This window comes from Typopeltis vanoorti, chromosome 21 (assembly GCF_054136105.1).
Source record: "Typopeltis vanoorti isolate ZY-2024b chromosome 21, IOZ_Tvanoo_1.0, whole genome shotgun sequence".
NCBI lineage: Eukaryota > Metazoa > Arthropoda > Arachnida > Uropygi > Thelyphonidae > Typopeltis > Typopeltis vanoorti.
This window is the reverse complement of record NC_143569.1, coordinates 40,040,345-40,060,704: the sequence shown is the minus strand read 5'-3', so window position 1 is coordinate 40,060,704 and position 20,360 is coordinate 40,040,345. Positions and strand designations below refer to the sequence as shown.

The window sequence follows — 20,360 nt, the reverse complement described above, 5'->3', positions numbered from 1 at the left end:
GCAGATCAAATCCAGAAATATGTTTCTTTGAGACTTATGACAATATAGGCTAAGCAAGAAGTTTATTTTGAGGACCTTAAGGAAAAATACCCTGAAAGAACACAGTCATTTGCTGCAAGCAATGGTTGGTGTTCACATTTTAAAAATCATGCTGGCATTCATAATGTTCACATATTCACATATCTGGCAAAACTGCTAGTGGTGATACTGAAGCAGCCAAAAATTTTTTGGAGTGCCAAGATTGCAAGAATCGACAATGGTCCATGTTTGCCTGAGCAGGATCTATATAATTTTTTTTTACTATTTAATATTTCTGCATTGTATTACATGTTTATTTTTTTTGCATATGTGTTTGACATAACAGTCTATTATGAAAGGTTGTGAGAAGAGAGGGGGGAATGCAACGTACACAAATTTTGACTTGCATAAGGAGTTGCAGAATGCTTATGTTTGTCGAGAAGTGTCTGTAGTTTATCTTCACGATTGGCATCGAATGCTATCATTAATTCTTCATTTCGTTGAATTGCTCAAATATAGCATCCTATGAGGGTGGTCTGAAAAGTTCTCAGCCTTGACCATAGATGGCAACATTATCAGCAAGATTTTCCTTTTTCTAAGTTGGTATATCTTTCATAAACATCCATGTGAAATTGCAAGTCATTCTATCAAGTTGTTTGTTTTATACAGCTGTCTGAAGCAAAAGTTTTGTCTGTATCCCTTGAAATGAATAAAATTGAGTATTGTGCGGTTATAAAATTCTTTGTAAAAGAAGGCTTAACGACAAAAGAAATTCATTTAAAGTTCATAAAAGTTTATGGGCACTCTTCTTCATTTTTGACAATTAAGAAATGGGCTGCCGAGTTTAAATGTGGCCGTACCAGCCTTGAAGATGATCCACATGAAGGACTTCCAAAAAGTGTAACAACACCAGAAATCATTAATCAAGTGCACAATATGGTATTGGATGACCGGCGAGTATATGCATTTCAAAAGAACGTGTAGGATATATTTTGCATGAAGAATTGCAAATGAAAAAGCTTTGCGCAAGATGTGTGCCACGCTTGCTCACAGCAGATCAAAAACTCACTCACATGAAAATCTCTGAACAGTGCTTGGAGCGTTTTAACAAGAATAAAACTGATTTTATGCATTGATTTATTCCTATGGATGAGACTTGGATTCACCATTACACAACAGAATCCAAACAGCATCAACACAGTGGACAGAAGCCAGTTGTTCAGCACCAAAGAAGACAAAGGTCGGTTCCATCAGCAGGAAAGGTCATGGCATTGGTGTTTTGGGATGCTAAAGGCATTTTGTTTATTAATTATCTTGAAAGGGGTAAAACAATAACCGGGGAATATTATTCCGATCTTTTAACCAGACTAGATGAAAAAATTCATAAGAAAAGACCCAGTTTGCAAAAAGGAAAAAAAATCATCTTTCGTCAGGACAATGCACTACTATGAATTGTTGGAACATCCACCTTATTCCCCAGATTTGGCTCCTTCTTACTTCTATATCTTCCCAAAACTAAAACTCTTCCTTGCTGGTCAGCGTTTTTCTTTGAATTAAGAGGTGATTGCAGCTCTAGAGGGTATTTTGCAGATCTTACTGAGAACTACTGCAGGGACGGGATAATGGCGCTGGAGCACCGCTGGAATAAATATATTTGTCTTAAGGGAGATTATGTTGAAAAATAGAAATAATTTTGAAGTTATAAATTCGTTTTTCGTTGTTAGACCAACAACATTTCAGAACTTTTCCACTATCCTATATTTATTATTTAGTAAGATCTCACCTGTTTTAGGCTTCTTTATCTTGGTACCACTAATTATATGCATAGGATATTTTTCTGGTTCTTCTGTAAGTTTGATATTTTTTCTGTTAATACATCCTTATGTTGATGGTTTACATCATGGGTGTCAAACTAGCAGCCTGCAAAATATTTTTGCGGCCCAGCCAAATGTTTGCCAATGACAGTGATTACTACATATAGCCGTGTTGCTGCATTTCCTTTACACGCAGGCGAACCATTTTCCCCACTATTTCTACCAGCCGATTATATACCTACTATCACGTGCCAGTGCCATGCCGATGTCTAGTCATCAGTCTTGTTTGAACTGACTTGTTTGGTGTGCGTAACAGGAAATATTTCGCTTTCGGTGAACAAGAAAAATCAGTTTATTTACGTTACGCTTATTAATTTGTGCAGTTATTTAGTGTCTAGTAAGTTGATGTTCAAGAAAAAATATCAGTTTTTATTAAAATTATTCTATTATTTTATGTTAACGATTATTAATTTTTATCAGTCCTTTGTATTCAGCATGTCTCTATTGAAACCAAGTGATAGTAATAAATGAAAAATTGCTGACGAACATCGAAATTTCCAAGAAAAGTGGGAATTGGAGTATTTTTGCTGTGAAGTAAAAAATAAAATAATCTGCTTAATATGTAATAATGTTATCAGTGTACCAAAATTTATACAACATTAATTGTCACTATGAACAACATAAATCAAAATATGATAATTACGAGGGATTAATGAGACAAGAAAAGTTGAAAGAGCTCAAGTCGGGACTGAAAAAACAACAGTTCATGTTTACTAAAGTATCACCAGAAAGTGAAGCGGCGGTGCATGCAAGCTACGTCTTGTGGAGTTGATAGCTAAACACTCAACCTTTTACTGGAGGTGATTTCATTAAGAAATGTCTAATTAAAGCTGCAGAAATTATTTGTCCTGAAAATATGAATACTTTTCAAACAATCTCTTTGTCTCGAAATACAGTTGCGGAAAGAATCACTGATTTGGCCGACAATTTTAGTGTTTAGATCAAAGCAAAATCATCTAGTCGAAGCTTTTTCCATTGCCTGTGACGAGAGTACTGACATTGGGGGCGTAGCTCAATTAGCTGTGTTTCTTCGTGCTTGCAACATGGATTTCAACATTTTTGAGGAATTATTGGAACTAGTACCAATGCATAACACTAGTACAGGACAAGATATATTTAATTGTGTTTTTGAACTTCTGCAAAAATACAATCTACCTCTGTCGATTGTATTTTCTCCATTTGTAACTTCTGTAGCTACAGATGGAGCTCCTTCTATGACCGGAAAAAACAATGGTTTCGTGGCATTACTGCAAAAAAAAACAAAGTGAAATTTATGACGGATCCAAGATTCATCATATGCATTGCATTATACATCAAGAAGTATTATGTGCGAAAGTAATAAACATGGAAAATGTGTTGACATCTATCAAAAAAATCATTAATTTCATAAAATCTCGAGGCTTAAATCAGCGATAGTTTTCTGCTTTCTTAAGTGAATTAGACAGCGAATATTCCGGTTTGTCCTACTATACTGAGGTATGTTGGCTATCCTTCAATAGGTGTTACAGAATCATATCCAGATTTATCTGGACATATATATACGTCCTGGCCGGTTGGGAGATTAAGGGAAGGGTCACTATCCAGACTGGTTTTGACCTTTATTGAGGTCTCATCAGTGGGAGCCAGACCCAGAGGTGGTGATACCAAGGTGGAAATCATGCAGAAGTCGAAACCAGTCTGGATAGTGACCCTTCCCTTAATGCATACTATTATACATGTCCGCAAGGAGATGTGTTTTGCATTATGGGATTCTAAGGCAAGTGATGTGAAGTCATACCACCTTTGCTACAAGTTGCCCCCAGTCCTGACATTACTTCAGGCACAAGCTTTGTTTGCTTACACTTGGATAAAAGATTAAAACCAAATATATAATTCATAGCATAACCAAGTGGAAAACAACTTCCATCAACTATCTCTAATCCAGAGAATTTTAATAATAATGTGTTGACACCTTTTGGCAACTCGTATATGGAAATATGACTTCTGCATTACCTTTTACTTTGGTATCACCACCTCTGGGTCTGGCTCTCACTGATAAGACCTCAATAAAGGTCGAAACTAGTCTCGATAGTGACCCTTTCCTTAATGCATAGTATTATACATGTCTGCAAGGAGATGTGTTTTGCATTATGGGATACTAAGGCAAGCGATGTGAAGTCATACCACCTTTGCCTCGAGTTGCCCCGATCCTGAAATTACTTCAGACACAACTTTGTGTGCTTACACTTGGATAAAAGATTAAACCAAATATGTAATTCGTAGCATAACCAAGTGGGAAAACAATTTCCACCTTGACTAAGCCAACGAACATTGTTCTACATTATTAGTCCTTTGTACACCGAATCCACTTCATTCAATAGATTCTGAAATTGACTTTTATTCAAAGCACATGCAGAAATGTAATTAACAACCTTGGTTACTGTCTACATCACTTCTTGAAGTCCCTTTAGGCAAGCTTTGCACATAAAGTCTCCTCATGTATGATGCAGTGAAAACCTATCAGTGGATGACTAACATGTTTTGCAAACAGATATACAAATCCTGCTTCCTTACCAATCATGCTGGGTGCACCATTTGTGATGGATACCATTTTTGATATATCAATTTGCTGAATAGATAATTCGTTCATAACTGCTTTACATATTTCGATCACAGTGGTATGCTCAGGTAATATTACAAGGTTAATCTCTTTGCATACTTCATCCCCCATACAAAATCGAGCAAAGATTGCTAGTCTAGCTGATGATGTAATGTCTGTGCTCTCATCAACACAAATAGAAAAGAACTTACATGAAGCCAAATCTTATAATTCTGCTGTATTCCTTTCCAACTTAAGTATCCTATCGTTAACTGTTTTTCTACTCACAGACAAATCTTTAATGCACTGAATAATTTTCACTTTTCTGAAAGACTGTCAAAAAGGCAAGGAGCACATTCTAGCCATGCTTCTTTAATATACTCTCCATTGCTGAGTGGTTTTCCATGTTGGGCAATAACTTTTGAAACCTCAAAATTAGCAGCACCTAAGTTGGAATTAGCCTACCTGAAATAAATTTCATCAAAGTATCGGACCATTTTTTGTCTTGCTCAGTTCATGAGAAATTAAATCTTTGTTCTTGCTCACTTTTGTTGTTTAAGCTCTTATAAACAGTTTCAAAATGTCTCTTTACAGAAGAAGTCCTACAAACAACTGATTCAGAACATAAAATGCATAATGCTTTATTATCTTTCTTAATCATACCAAATTTTTTAGTCTGGTATTCTTTAAATTCTCTAATATCCTCTTCATTTGAATGTCTGTTTCTTTGCTGGTGGTTGTGACATTCTGTACAATCTGTAAAGGGCAGGAAGCAAATAAAAATACATGATAATGAGTGGAAAAAAAGGAGGAAGAAAGAAAGGAAGTCAAGAAGAGAATAAAGTGAAAAGGAAAGAGTAAATTACAACTGAATGACCAAAATTGTACAACCACAAGGTGCATATAAAAAATAATTGCTTTCTTCATACAGCTTTCAACTTTAATAAAAATCAGATTGTTGGGTGTAAAAATGTGGACACTGACGAAAATTATAATTTGGACTCAGAAAATCTCATCATAATCACTCTCTGCATACACTTACCAAGTTTAAGCAAACCAAAAATTAGTACAGTTATAAGCCTATCTATACACATGCAAATGAAAGATAAGGGTATGCATGCCATCTAATCACATGCAGATAACACTCCATAATCCTAACTATTGATTTCACATAGCTTTAACAATAACTTATGTTTATGCAATGTAAAGAAAATTTGCATTTATATCTAATAAATTAAACATATTAATTGTCAATAAATACTTCCAATCCACATTTTAATGACTTGTGATTTAATCAAATCCAAATCCACATATACACACACTTTAAAAACCGATAAATTCTTTTATCGTTTTTTAAAGGAAACAGGAAAAAATATATAAAATTATGGTAAAGGAGTCATGCCGTGTCTGTCTTCCAAGTGAATGATGCAACAACTGAACAGGACAAAACTTGTATGTCAGTATCTTGTGGAGATAGATGGCTTGGAAATAGGATGTTTGTTTCATTTTCTTATTACTTATTAATAGGACTAAAACAGTTGATAGTGTTTGTTTTTTTATTGCAATTTTATTTGGTATCGCTCTACTTAATAGAATTGTATTCTATTAAGTTAAAATATACAACTCAGCAAAGGTGTTGGATATATATTTATTTCATTATTTTTTAAGGTGAGCCCTGGGTGGCATGCCATAAAAAAAGTCATTGGTGTGCCACATTTGGCATGCATGCCAAGTGTTCCTCACCCCTGCCCTAGGTATACAATTTAATACTGCGTCCTCTAGATGACCCTTAACTATATTCCATGCACTACTAACATTCTTATCCTGCAGTGTTTTATGCCATGGCACAGATTTAAGGTTCTTCCTAAGCTTGTCATAATCACCTGTCTTGTAGTTCCACATATACAGGGTGTTCGGGATAAATTTGACAGTTTCGTAAGGAAAAAGAAAATCTTCTTTGTATCTATTAAATTTAATGAATTGACAAAAAAACATTACAGGCAGAGTTAATTACAATACTATCAACAAGATTTACTCAAAATAACCACCATTAGCATCGATCACAGCTTCAATTCTGCTTCGGAACCTCGAACAAGCTGATGCTACAGTCTCCCTGGGAAGGGCCGCAAAAACTGTTTTAATTTTATCCATTAACTGGGCTTTTGTATTACTGGAAGTGCGATTGGTGTCTTTTTCAACTGCGCCCCATACAAAATAATCCATGGGGTTAAGGTCTGGGGAGTTTGGAGGCCAAACATTTGGACTGGTGAAGTCGTAGAAATTTTCAGACAACCATTTTTGACTTTTCCCAGAGGTGTGGCAAGGGGCCGAATCCTGCTGCCATACATACGGCCTACCATTGGCTACCCTTGTTATCCAGGGCTTGACTACAGTTAGCAACTCCACGAACAAAGCCCGAATTCCAATGCCAGGGTTCTTCAACACCTGTTCCTGCAGATTTGCGAGGAATTCTGCTGTACGAACGCAATCAGATCGTCTGCTAGGGATCTTTCTTCTTGCTACATCCTCGTAGTCACCATTGCAAGTCTCTAGTTCATGCCTGATTGTTTTTACTGTATTCAGGGAGCATTGGGCAGCAGTCGTAATATCCTTATTTTGATGGCGGGCACGAATCATCATGATACAAGTTATTCTCTTCCATGATTCAGGTGGGTTCCAGCTATCCATCCTTTCTGACATCTTGTATATGAATGAAGAAGGGTCCAAACTTTTAAATGAAGAGAAGTGTGTGTTAATACATGTAACTTACGGAAAAATATAATTAATTATAAATATGTCAAATTTATCCCGAACACCCTGTACCTCTTCTTTTCAGCTTATTCCTCATGTTGTACAATCTCCCAAATCAAGACCGCATTGTCACTTTCACCAATTGGAGACAATGTGGTCACCTTGGTTATGGATAGCTCTTCTGATCCTATGACCAGGTCCAATACCCTCCCCCCCCCCTAGTTTCCTTATGCTGTCTTAAGTAATTATCTCTTAGCAAGTGTATAAATTGTTTTTTTCCTGCCATGTGATCTTTCTTCCTTCCAATCTATATCTCCATAGTTGAAGTCTCCCATAATAATTTCTCGACCTGTACTCATTGTACTAATTTGCTGATGCATTTTTTTCCAGATCATCCCAGGAACCTCCAGGCCTATAGGAACAACCAACTATATATTTTGTCTTACTGGCCTTAATCTCACACCAGATTGTTTCAAATGAACCACATCCTCTCATTTGTCTCCTATTCTTTTTGGCTGCAGTTCATATGCTATCATCAGCAGTACACCTCCCCTGCCTATCTTCTCTGAAAATACTAAACCCTTCACATTCAGTCCCTGTAGCTACATCATCTGCTGTTAGCCAAGTCTCACCAATGCTATAACTTTTGGCAAGGTTGCACTAACCAATACCAAAAACTTTTCCCTCTTGTTCCTGATACTTCTAGCATTAGTATATAGAAACTGTAGCATCCTTTTAGTTCCCCTCCCCCCACCTTTACTTCTTGAATTCAATCTACCTATTCATGACTATCCTATTCAATATTTTTGCTTGAGAGACTAGATTCCACACTTCCTCATTCTCACGCTCACTCACCTCATGGGCGCCTTTATACAAACTCACTTGCTTCCACCCTAATTGTGTAAGTTTTCTTGAATTTGCCTTTCAGCCTGCTCAGTGAACAAAGTAACTGGTAAATACCTGCTGCATTTCTTGTCAGACATGTGTACTATGATTTAATATAAAGACATGCAGTAATTCATATGGAGTAAAAACAAATAAGAGAAAAGTCTCATTAACTGCTATTGTTGATAGTGATATAGAATACAGGAGTATATAAGGGATTTGGCATAGGAAGTGATCACCATTTAGTTCTGTGAAAGATATGATTAGATGATATACTGAAAAGAAAAATGTGTACAAAAGTTTTAAAATAATCAGTGTCAAGCAGCTTTCAGAGGTGAACTGTGAAACATGCAATTATAATTGAGAAAAAAAAAAATGGGAGTTTAAAAATAAGAACTAAACCTTCATGTGTAAAATCAGTTAAACAGAGATCCTGGGAAGACAGGCAAGTATATATTAATCCTTTATCCCCGTCTGTTACGCTGGAGACCGGGATTTGATTCCCCGCTGAGGAGAACTTGTTCTTGCCGGCTTGGTTGGCCGAGTGGTTACCGCATCTGCTTTCCAGCCTAAAGACTGTGGGTTCGAATCCCACGTTGGGCATGGGCGTTGGTGATTCATTGTGAAAATACCAGTGGTGGTCAGTAGATGGCATAGATGAGAATGATGATGGTAGTTGCAGTTCGTCGTAGTTGGTGGAGACAAATAGTTGTAGAGTAAGTGCCCTCCCTTGATGAGTACCTTGTACTCCCTGGAGGTGTCATGTAATAATAATAATAATATCCAAGTGTAAGCAAAAAAAAAGTTTGTGTTTGAAGTATTTCCAGGACTGGGGCAACTCATGTATATAAGCTAATGACTTCACATCACTTGCCTTGGTATCCCATAATGCAAAGCACATACCCTTGCAGACATGTCCACATATGAGTTGCCACAGTCCTGAAGATACTTCAGGCATAAACTTCGTTTGCCTTACACTTGGATAAAGGATTAAAATTATATATTAATTTTAAAATTAATATATAATTAAATTGTATATTTAATTATATACCAAGTATATAATTTCTTGGTATCTTTAATTTATAACTTAGGAGAATGAGACAAAAGCATATTGTAGAAGGAATCAGATTTACAAAGGTGATATGAAAAGAACAAAGATGTTCTGGAAATCTGGAATAAGTACGTTGGTTTCCAATTAAGGAACAAAATTAAAAAAAAAAAATTATGATAACTTGGATTTGGGAAAAAACATCTGAATTGTCAGGTACAGTATGTAAAATGTGATGCTGAGTCTCATCATCATATACATATGAGATACAGCATGAAAACGAGCATTTTGGAGTGGTTTTCCATTTCATGTCTGGGTTGAGAACAAGACATTTTGTAATAGTAAAATTCTTGGGTATAACTGCAAGACTTCATTTAACTGATGAATTCAGGTGATGAGCCATTGTAATACTAGAGGACAGCCAAATTCAGGAAGAGATAAACTGATGGTGCATGTGAGTTGTTATATGGATCATAGACTGAGTCCTGGGTTCCACACTGTCGTTATCTTTAGTTATTGTCATTAACAATACATCTTAAAATATATTAGCAAATATAATGAATACAATCAGTAAAAAGTACAATAATATAGTGAAAATATTAGAAATATATACACGTTTACACAAGAATAATATTTAATTTGCCAAATGTTTTGTAATGACTGTATATATCAAAATATATACAGTCATTACAAAATATTAATTATAATATACATTAATTTATTTTTTTAATGTAAATTTCCTATATTAGTCTAATGTTATTTAAGATTATTACATGAATTTCTGAATTAATATCTTTAATTATGACTAAAAATGTTTACTCTTCTAATACTTGGCGATATGACATCACGTGGCTCGTTCTATGTATGAATGATCAATTGTTCATATTCCACCTTGTTTTTTAAAACTATTCCTATGTAGCCACTGAAGATGGTCTGTGATATTCAGAAATATTTGGCAATTAAATATTATTCTTGTGTAAACGTGTATATATTTGTAATCATTATGTCACAAGTATCGTTAAAGAATCAAATAGTGAAAATATACTAATGAATCTAAAATTACTGAATAAATAAAAAAAAAATGCGTATTTTACAAGAGTTTCAAATTTCACATGTCCACACACAAAATGGTCTCCTTCATTCTTTTATATAGAGGTAACTTATAAAAGTTATTATTAAAAAAAATATTTACAACATTAATCCAAATCTGCATTATATAAAGAAAACTGATGATTAAACTTCTCTTCTGAGAAGTTTAAGTTTTTTTTTTTTTACTCTTCAACTAAAAATTCTCACTCATCAAAATGAATGAGCAGATGTTCATTTTTTCAAGGTTCTGGGTATGGATATAGGCACTAAAACAATGACAAAGAAAAGGTTTGCAAAAAACAGGTGTTTGAAAGCAGGAGAAAGACCAAGAAGACTCCTTTCCTCTTAAGGTGGGTTAACATTATTAGTAAATGAAAGTATAAAATTTGGCAATATTGGAGATTTGGCAAGTAACAAATTAATTTGGAAGAAAACTATTCATAAGAAGTTAGCAAAAACATAAATTTACAAGCAGAATATCATTCATAGTATGCTGTATCCCCATGTAATAGTCTTAATGGAGTGAAACAGCACTGAGAAAGGATTAAAAATAGTATTTAATTCTTTCAGTATTTCATCTCAGTCACAGAGACATCTTCAGGAGGTACAATAAGAGACATGACACACAATGGTAACAAAACTAAGTGAAACACATGGAAGAAAGACTAGAGTCGTAACTACGTGGGGGCGCCCTTTCTAGACACCTGTTGGTAGCCTAGGATTTCAAAGTATTAACGTATCCCATATTTTGGAAGTTTTATGCAACCATATTTATTCAAATTTGGCTGATTTTTGAGAGCAGCTGCAGATTCTAAAAACAGTCTTTTGCTTTTAAATTTACTGCAATGGAGCATGGTGGTCTTTTTCCAAGATTCTATGAACCATATCCAAAGCATGATCTGCAAGGCCTAATTGACCATAGTAATGACTGCAGATGTAGTTTTTATATTCTTCTATGATTCTATGATGGCTGATCTTCCTGTCTGTTCATAGTAGGCCAACTTGTAGGAGCAGGAAACTGAGAGAGAAGAGAGTTGGTCCTTCTCTCTCAGTTTCCTGTTCCTAGTCTGGTTGGCTGAGTGATTAGTATATCCACTCTTCAGCCAAAAGGCTGCAGGTCCAAATCCTGCCATCGGCATAGACGTTTGTGATTATCTGTGGAAATACTAATGGTAGGCTGTAGATGGTGTTGGCGTAGACGATGTGGTTCGCTGTAGTTGGTGGATTGAGTGGTGGAGATGGAGTGTTATAGGTGCCCTCCCTTGATAAGTCTTTGGACTCCTTGGAGGTGTTATGTAATAATAATAATAAGGGTAGCTAGTTTCAAGTGGGGCTTGAAAGTTCCAAAGTTCTGTTTCTTTAGATGAATAAATACAGTTGCATAAACCTTTCCAAAATATGGTAAACACTAAAACTACAATATCCCAGTATATCCTAGGCTGTCAAATGCTGCCAACAGAGGGCACCTCATCTAGTTAGGAGTATATTCTTTTGTTCACATGTTTCACTTAGTTTGTGTTGCCTTTATGTGTTACAAATCTCTTGAACTACCTGAAGATATCTCTGTGGCTGAGATGAAATATTAGAATTAAATACTGTTTTTAATCCTTTCTCGGTGCTGTTTCATTGCATTAAGCCTCTAACATGAATTTCTCCCAGAATTTAAGCCTTAACACTGGATCCTATTGTACATTCCTGAGGGTGAATATCCTGAAATGATAGTGATGCCACAGAGAATTTAAGTAATTACTAATTGTTGATATCAGTATAAATTTATTTATTAATTGTTATTTTTCTACATATGTTTGCATAGCCACAAAAGTTACTTGTGTTGTCTTTATCTGCATTACCAAAGGATTTGCATTGAATTTTTTATGAAACCATTTCACATCTTGAACGGTCCTGTATGTTGTCAGTCATCTGACTTCAGTTGTTTATGAAGATGTACGGTACCTGTGAGTTTGGGTAATGCTTTACACTGTCTGTTTTTCATTTGTGCACTGATTAGTTTAATTGCATGTTTATTTGTAGCTTTCATGACTCAGTTTTCACTTCAGATTTGCACCAAACTGAATTCAGTGCAAATTTCAAACTCCAAATTGCACTATTGCCCAAAGTGATTTCATGAAGTTACTGCTAGAGTCTACACATTGTGCCAATCCATATGAGTTGGTAGACATCAGGCATAATAATGTATGTCATGCATTTTGATAAATACTCTTAAAACTAGTTTATCTTCTGAGAAATATCCATTATCAGTATTCTGTGTACATTGTAGAGATATTGTGTGCAGAAAGTTTGTTTGTGCTTTCTTGCACTACCAGTTGAATCTAACATTGCATTGGTGGATATTATTATTATTTTTTTTTTAATCCTGAAAGCTATATTTTCTTCTTTAGGATATAAGGACGGGGTGTAGCTGTCGTCATGTTTCAGAAAGAAAAAGAAGTGATATTCAAAAGAAGTGTGATAATTTAGTTAAACTTGTGGAATGCTTAAAGGTAAGAAACCCTAGGTGTTTTTTTGAAAATATATGTTGTGTTGTATGAAATGATTAGAATAAATCCTGTGGCAATTGAAAATATTTGGAAATACAGTAGACTCTCGACTATCCTGCCTAATGTGGTGGAAGGGCAGGCCGGATAACACAAAAGCCGGATAGGCTGGAGTTCTAGGCCTACCTTTTCACACAAATGTGAAAAGGTAGACCTAAGATGAAAGAGTCAAAACTTACAGTTTTTAGTTTTTGAAAAAGTCCTTGACTGCTTCACCCTTTTAGCCCTCTTCTGCGACGCAATGTCCCTTCACTTACGCAAGCAGATGATATCAGCTGGCGTCGCTTCCTTCTGCTCACTAATGTACTGCAGCGCTGCCTCAATCGTCTTGAACCCTTCCAAATATGGGATGAGATTTTTGCTGTCATCTAAGGATGCCTCCTCTTCTTCTTCCCCCTGTGTCACCATTTCCACAATATCATTGTCAGTTATTTCATCAACTTCGTTGTTTGACATCCATTCTGTAACGTCCTCTGCATTGACATCGTCACAGCTCAGTACATTTTTGAGCAATGAAACAAGTTTATCGTTTTCATCTTCCACTTCGGTTTCAAGGTTGAAATTCCACCTTCATGGTCCAAAAGAATTTTCCTAGACTTTACAAGTGATATGTTTCGAATCTCTTTTCTAACAATTTACTAACGTAACCAGGAACAGTGGCAAACGTATTCCGCACTTGTGGACATCCAATACACAACTGACGAAGCGGGGAAATCCGCACTTTGCATGTCTCAACTTGTGTTATGCACACAGCATGTAGGAGGATTGTAGCAGACGCCCACTTGCAATAAATCCTTGGCAAAGTAAATTACAGTACGTATTCCTTATTTTATCACGGAGAATTACTGTATTATTATAATTCTCCGTGATAAAATCCAGGCTCCGGATAGTCGAGAGTCTACTGTATGATGATTAACATTCATATTATAATTGAAGACAGATCTTTGAGTTATGTTTTTGTATATATGTGCAGGTTTCACTCTTAGAAACTTCCCATATTTACATGATTTCATTTCTTGCTAACTCATTAATAAGAGATGCTATTTTAATCTTTTAGGTAGAGACATACATGCACTGATAGTAGAATGTATAGCTCAATGAAAGCATAATGATCACTGCATAAAAGTGATTTGCCTGTTTTTGCTTCAGAGCACTTTACTTCTTCCATATTTTGGTGTCATACACATGTGACAGAAAAAGAGAGAGATTTTTCTCTTCTTCTCCTAGAAAATTAGTATTTTTGCTAGGCGCTGAATGGTTTATCCTGTGACTGAACAAAATTCAAAAGCTACTTAAGTGCATAATTCTGTTGGGTAATTGAATAACTATCATTAAAATTTATGCAATACCATTGGTATGAATATTAGCAAATGCTCAGGTGCAGAAATTTAAATATATCAGTTTTAAACATTCTAAAACAAGAGCTTGTTTTAGAATGTTTAAAACTGAATTATAAAAAAAAAAGTTCTAAAGCTATTTCATTATGCATGAAATTATGTGTAAAGTGCTATGAGTATGGTGAATGCACAGTCAGCATGCTGCATACTCTGTCGGTAATCTATTTTGCAGGTCTCACATTTATGAAAGATTCCAAAAAAATCAAAGAACCTGTCAAATATTTAATAATATTGCTTTAACATACTAAATTCATTATTTAGTGCCATATTTTTTTATATTTCCCTAGTCTGTATTACTAGCATCTTATTTTATTTAAAAAGAATACAAACAAATTACAATACCCAAGTTAACTACTGAAAACCATGTGTAACCTATGTTATGTTAACATTATTGCAAAATGTCTTGCGATTTATGTTTTTTCATTAAGCAGCATTTTCTAGGAACATAACTACAATATAAACATAATCTTAGTATGCTTGTGTGTGAACCTGACTACTACTATTTATTATAAAAATTTTTAGTCATAATTTTCTCTTCATCCTCATTGTACATTATCAGCAATTCAGCTTAATTGATGAAATTGTTACAAAAGCATGATTAATAGAAGAAAATTAAGTTAACAATAGGCAGTGTGATGGTATAGAGGAGAGTGGTGCAAGTTGTATATTTCAAATGATTCTTTTATTTATTTTTATTTTTTTTTATATCTGACCTTCTCCATAGCTTGTTTTTTGAGAGAATAGAAAGTGAGGGTAATTGTGCAGTAGCTTGTTAGTTGACTTTTATCACCTTTCTTTGGAATGGGCTAGATGTAGGCCTTTATCCATGTTGTTGGGTAGATGATAAATGTTAGTCCTGGGATATAAGTTTTTAATACAAGCAGTGGGATACCATTAGCCTTATTTGTGTTTGGATTAAGGATTCTTCAGATTTCTTTTTTGGTGGAAAACTATGAGTGGCATGGAGTGAGCAGTTCTTGGTAAAGTGGGAGGATCTTTGCCTTATCATCCTTGCAGGAAGAATCGGAAGAGAAGCGTGATGACAGTAAGTCGACCTTATCTTTAGATGAAGTGACTACAGCACCATCTGGGTGCGAGAGTGTTGGAAACTTGGGTGGACAAAAGTTGAGCCCGGTGGCCTTGGCAAGGAACCAGAAGTCGACTGTCATTTGGACAGAAAGCAAGTTGACAGCATTTGGCCCATTCGTAGTCTGATTTGGATTTTATGATGATTCTTTTACTGATGTTGTGAGCTGCTGTATAAGGGTGGAGTGAGAAGCTGGAATTTTGGTCTTAAGCCATTTGTGGTATGGAGAGTTTTTTTTTTTTTTTTTTTTTTTAACTTCATTGGCACACTTTTTTGTGAATGGTTGGATAGTGGCTAGTGGCTGTTGATTTGGGGTGGAATGAAGTCCTTTATTCTGTGAGGATGATTTCTGTTATTCAGTCTGAGTGAAGGAGAACTGAAGCAGTAGTTGATCATGGCAAGGAACAGTAGAAGTCACAGAGATCATCCAAGAAGGTTGTTTTATGGCGGCCATCTGTGAGGAGACATCTGTGAGGTTGTGGTCTGTGTTACCAAGAGGAGAACTGATATCCACCATATTTGGAAAGGGGAACTTGTTGGGAAGAGATGAAGTATGTTAGCAGATTGGAGAGGATTATTTGGTATTATGGTAGGGAGATTGACAATGTGTTTAAGGCATTGCTAATGACAAATACCTTGGCATCTTTTTCTGCTAGATCAGTAGAACTGGAAAAAAGAATCCAGTTTGTGTTGTAGACTTAAGTCCCCAAGAAGGATGACTTCACTATTTGACTAGGTAGTATTTGATTAGGTAGTATATATTGTGTGTGCAAGTCTAATAAGATGTTATATTTTTTAAGATCCGCATATAATGCGAACCCCTAACTTTAGACCATAAATTTTTTGCATTATATGCAATAATATATGATAGTTCTGATTTAGATGATTGTAAGTGGTGGGTGCATATCATTTATGTTGCTATACATCATCATGATCATCATGCCTATCAAGGATTTAGACCTAAAGTGGCCTGTTCTGGCTTTAGAAGTTATCGTTTAATCTCTTAAGAGGATGTCCTGGTTTTCTTTTTCCTAATGGTTTCTAATTTAAGGCTTGTTTTCAATGGCCATACAATAATTACAAATTCTGAAGATAGCTTACAGAAAGGTATTTTAAATTTAAATGAGATAGACAAAGATTATGGAATGGTAATATCAACAGAAAAATCAAAAATGGGTCTTTAATATACAAGATCCAGTAAGAACTAAAATAGTAATAGATAACAAGATTTTAGAACAGGTGAATTAATTTAACTATGATTATGATGAAAATGAAAAAGATATAAACCTAAAAAATTGCAAAATATTTAAAAATAACAGGTGTAATTAACTCTATATTTCAACCAAACCTTGTACAAAAACAAACCAGACTAAAAGTATACAATACATTTAGTATACAAAGTATACAATATCTAATAGCCCTATCAGTCCTATTGTATGGAAGTGAAATCTGGACAATAAAACAAAAAGACAAAGATTAATAACAGCAGAAATGAAGTTTATGAGAAAAACTGCAAAGTATACTTTATTTGATCACAAAAGAAACAAAGAAATTATGAAAGAATTAAACCAGGAATCAGTAATAGAAAAAATTAAAAAATATAAGCACAAATGGATGGAACATGTTGAAACAATGAAAACAGAAAGATTACCAAAACAAGCCTTTCTATACATAGCCTTGATAATGCCTCCCTGCAAACTACCAGACTTGGTTTTTTTTCTCTCTCTCTCTCTCTCTCTCTCCCCCCATCCAGTCACAAACTAGTAAACTAAGTAACAGTAGGATTTAGCATTAACTGATCAGGAAGCTTCCAAGTTTGTTACTATCTGGTTCAATCCCATGCACTATCTAGTGTCTGGCCTCCAGAATTGTTTTACTGCTATACTTTTGAAGGAAAGGGTATTGGTTCCTACAGTGTGATTGGCATGTCATTTGAGGATATCATTCATACTGCATGGGGAAGTGTGTGTGTGAGGATGAATAGAAACCAGAACACTTGCTCTAGCAACCAAAGATGGATGCAAGCCACTTCAGGCCTCCAATAACCATGGTGAGTATTTCACCAGGTGATGAAAGACATCTATCAGCTAGAGGTCTAGTTGGTATTTCCTTCAGCTAGGGAAGATTATATTTGTGACAGCAGTGATTGTTTGGCATCCCAGAGCCCCATTTGTGGAAACAGGCTATATTGGATTGAATATTATTGAATTGTTGCGAGACAACTTTATCAAGCAGCATGTGAAAGAAGGAACTTGAGGTGTCAAATTATGTTAGATTTGTTCATAGCATCAGAAGGAATCTTTGTTAAGAATATAACTATTTTACCACCGGTTGGTGACAGTCACCATGCCATGCACTTTTCTGAGAAGTAGCTAATTATGTTGCTGTTCCAATTAAAACAAGGTATATGCTGAACTACGAAGCTGGAAATTATGACCAGATTAAGGATAATACTATCTCTATGGTCCCACGGTATCAGTTACTGAATGGGAAAGATATCAACAATGTATGGGAATCTTTGAAGAAGTGCTATAAATGAGATAGTATCTGAATGTACCCTACCCCCTCAAACTCTAGGAGTACATTCAGATACTATCTATTTAAGCACTTCTTCTTCTAAGATTCCCATGCATTGTTGATATCTTTCCCATTCAGTAACTGATACCATGGGACCACAGAGATAGTATTATCCTAAGCTAGTCATAATTTCTAGTGTAGTTCAGCATATAACCTGTCTTAATTGGAACAGCAACATAATTAGCTACTTCCCAGGAAAGCATGGCAGTGAAATAAATGCATGTAACCTTATTAAGCAAGAAATCCATAAGAAGATCACATGGAAGGAAGGAATATCATGTGAATAAGAGTGAGTGGAGTTATGAAATAAAGTGCAGGCCAGAATAACGAGTATTGTGTGAAAAGCCAAATCAGAGTAAGAAAAGAAATTGGCTATGCAGGCTAAAGGCAATCCAAAACAATTTTATTGTTATGCCACAAGTAAAAGAAATAATGCATATAGAAGAATAACTTTGCTGAATGCAGTTGTACTCTAGTGTTAGAAGCCAATGAGGTTGTTCAATGGGTGCTCACTTTGCTAAGATAATATCAATCAGGTGTATGTAGCATGGTGCACATTGTGACTACTACATTGGATGAAGAGTTAGAGGTGTATGAAAGTGAGGTTGAAGAGCTTTTGCATAACCTGGATAATAAATCAGCAATGGGGAAAAGTGGAATATCAGCACATATGCTGAAGGCATGCTCAGTCAAATTAGCTAGGCCTTTGACATGTTTGTATAACTTGAGTCTGAGCTCAGGCAAGATACCATATGAATAGAAAGAATGCATTATATTTCCATTATGCAAGGGTGGCACGGAAACTGATGTGTCTGACTGCTGATCTATCAGTATCCCTAGTGTGGTGGTGAAGACAGACAAGCTATACCTGCAAGAAACAGCATGGCTTTACTAAAGGGAGGTCATGTTTTAACAACTTGCTCATTTTTTAACAATGTTACAGACAAGTTGAATAAAGGGAATAGATACATAATGATACTGTTGGATTTTGCTACGGCATTTGATAGGATACCACACGAAAGGCTGTTGCATAAACTGGAAATATGGGTTTGGTATATGAACTCTTGACTGAGATAAGTGGACGGTTGACAGACAGGTATCAAAATGCAGTATACAATGGGTGTGAATCTGTGAAAATTTAAAGTGACCAATGGTGTATCCCAAAGTTCAGTCTTTGGACTATTGTTGTTCAATCTATACATTAGGAAGGATGTAACAGAAATGTTCAGTTGTTTACTGATGGTGCAAAGATAGAGAAAGGGCAATCAGCTATGCTACCGAGATCCTGCACTTTCAAAATAGTTTGAATAGGCTGGAAATTTGGACAAATGAAAATGGCTATCAGTTTAATGTTACTAAGTGTAAAGCTATGCACTTTGGTTTGATGAGGCTAGAGACCGTGGTATAGTACGCCCACACTTGCTAGAGCTTCGCTTGACTTTGTGCCAAGAATAGTCGAATCATGCTGAAGGGGAGAAAGAAATGAAGGATGTACGAATTGGCTGCCAACATACGAAATCACGTGCTTCATAGGTAAAATTTTCCAACTGTTATACAAGTAAAATAGTTACCACTTTAAAAACTACAATGATCATAAAAGCGAAGTTAATTTTCTGATGTGTAATAATAAACAACTCATTCCACAATACGGATTGATTACCTTACTATCAGAATGGATCCTCCTTCTGTTGATATGCACAGAAGTGTCGAAGGGTCTCATATCTGTGGGCATACGTTATAATGATGGATAGGAATTTGAAGTTCAAAGGTCACATACAGAAATTGCAAGTACAACTCAGAGGATAATTGTGATGTTGAAGTGAACCTTGACATAAAAATAAGGAAGTCATTTTGCCTCTTTGCAAGGCCTTAAGACCATACCTGGATTACTGTGTGCAGAATTGGTTCCCCACCTCTTTCTCCTAGGAGAAAGAGGTGGGGGACCAATGAGGTCTATAAACTCTATAAAATCTATAAACATATCCCTCCCCCACTAAAGAGGTGGGGGGATATGATTGAGGTCTATAAACTTCTGAATAGGTGTTATACGATATCATCTGTTGAAATTTTTTTTGTATTGAGGCAGGGAAAAAACATGTTGGCATTGGTAGAAGTTAAATTTGTTTACAGTCAAGAAACAGGGTATTGCATGCTCACACTTCGTAGAGCCGACCTTGGCTTTGTGCTAAGAAGAATCAATTCATGCTGAATGGGAGAAAGAAATAAAGGATGCATGAATTGGCCACCAACATTCGAAGTCACATACTTTAGACATAAAATTTCCAACTGTTGTACAAACAAAATAGTTAACACTTTAAGAATTAGAATTTTTATAAAAGAAAAGCTAATTTTCCAACTTACAATAATAAACACTCATCCCACAAAACCCATTGTGGGTTGAGTGTTTATTATTGTGGAAGGAGAATCCATTCCGACATCCCACAAAACCCATTGTGGGTTTTGTGGGATGTCGGAATGGATTCTCCTTCCTTTGATATGTG

General features: G+C 35.5%; 1 protein-coding gene across 2 annotated transcripts in view; it reads left to right on the top strand.

The window, feature by feature from the left end:
* LOC150094756 (uncharacterized) overlaps positions 1 to 20,360 on the top strand; it is a 90,696-nt gene that overhangs the window by 56,983 nt on the left and 13,353 nt on the right. For both annotated transcript variants that reach the window (XM_090411120.1, XM_090411121.1), the window contains one exon: positions 12,643 to 12,744. In XM_090411120.1, the coding sequence (XP_090267246.1) occupies positions 12,643 to 12,744 (102 nt within the window). The remainder of the gene's footprint in view (positions 1 to 12,642; positions 12,745 to 20,360) is intronic.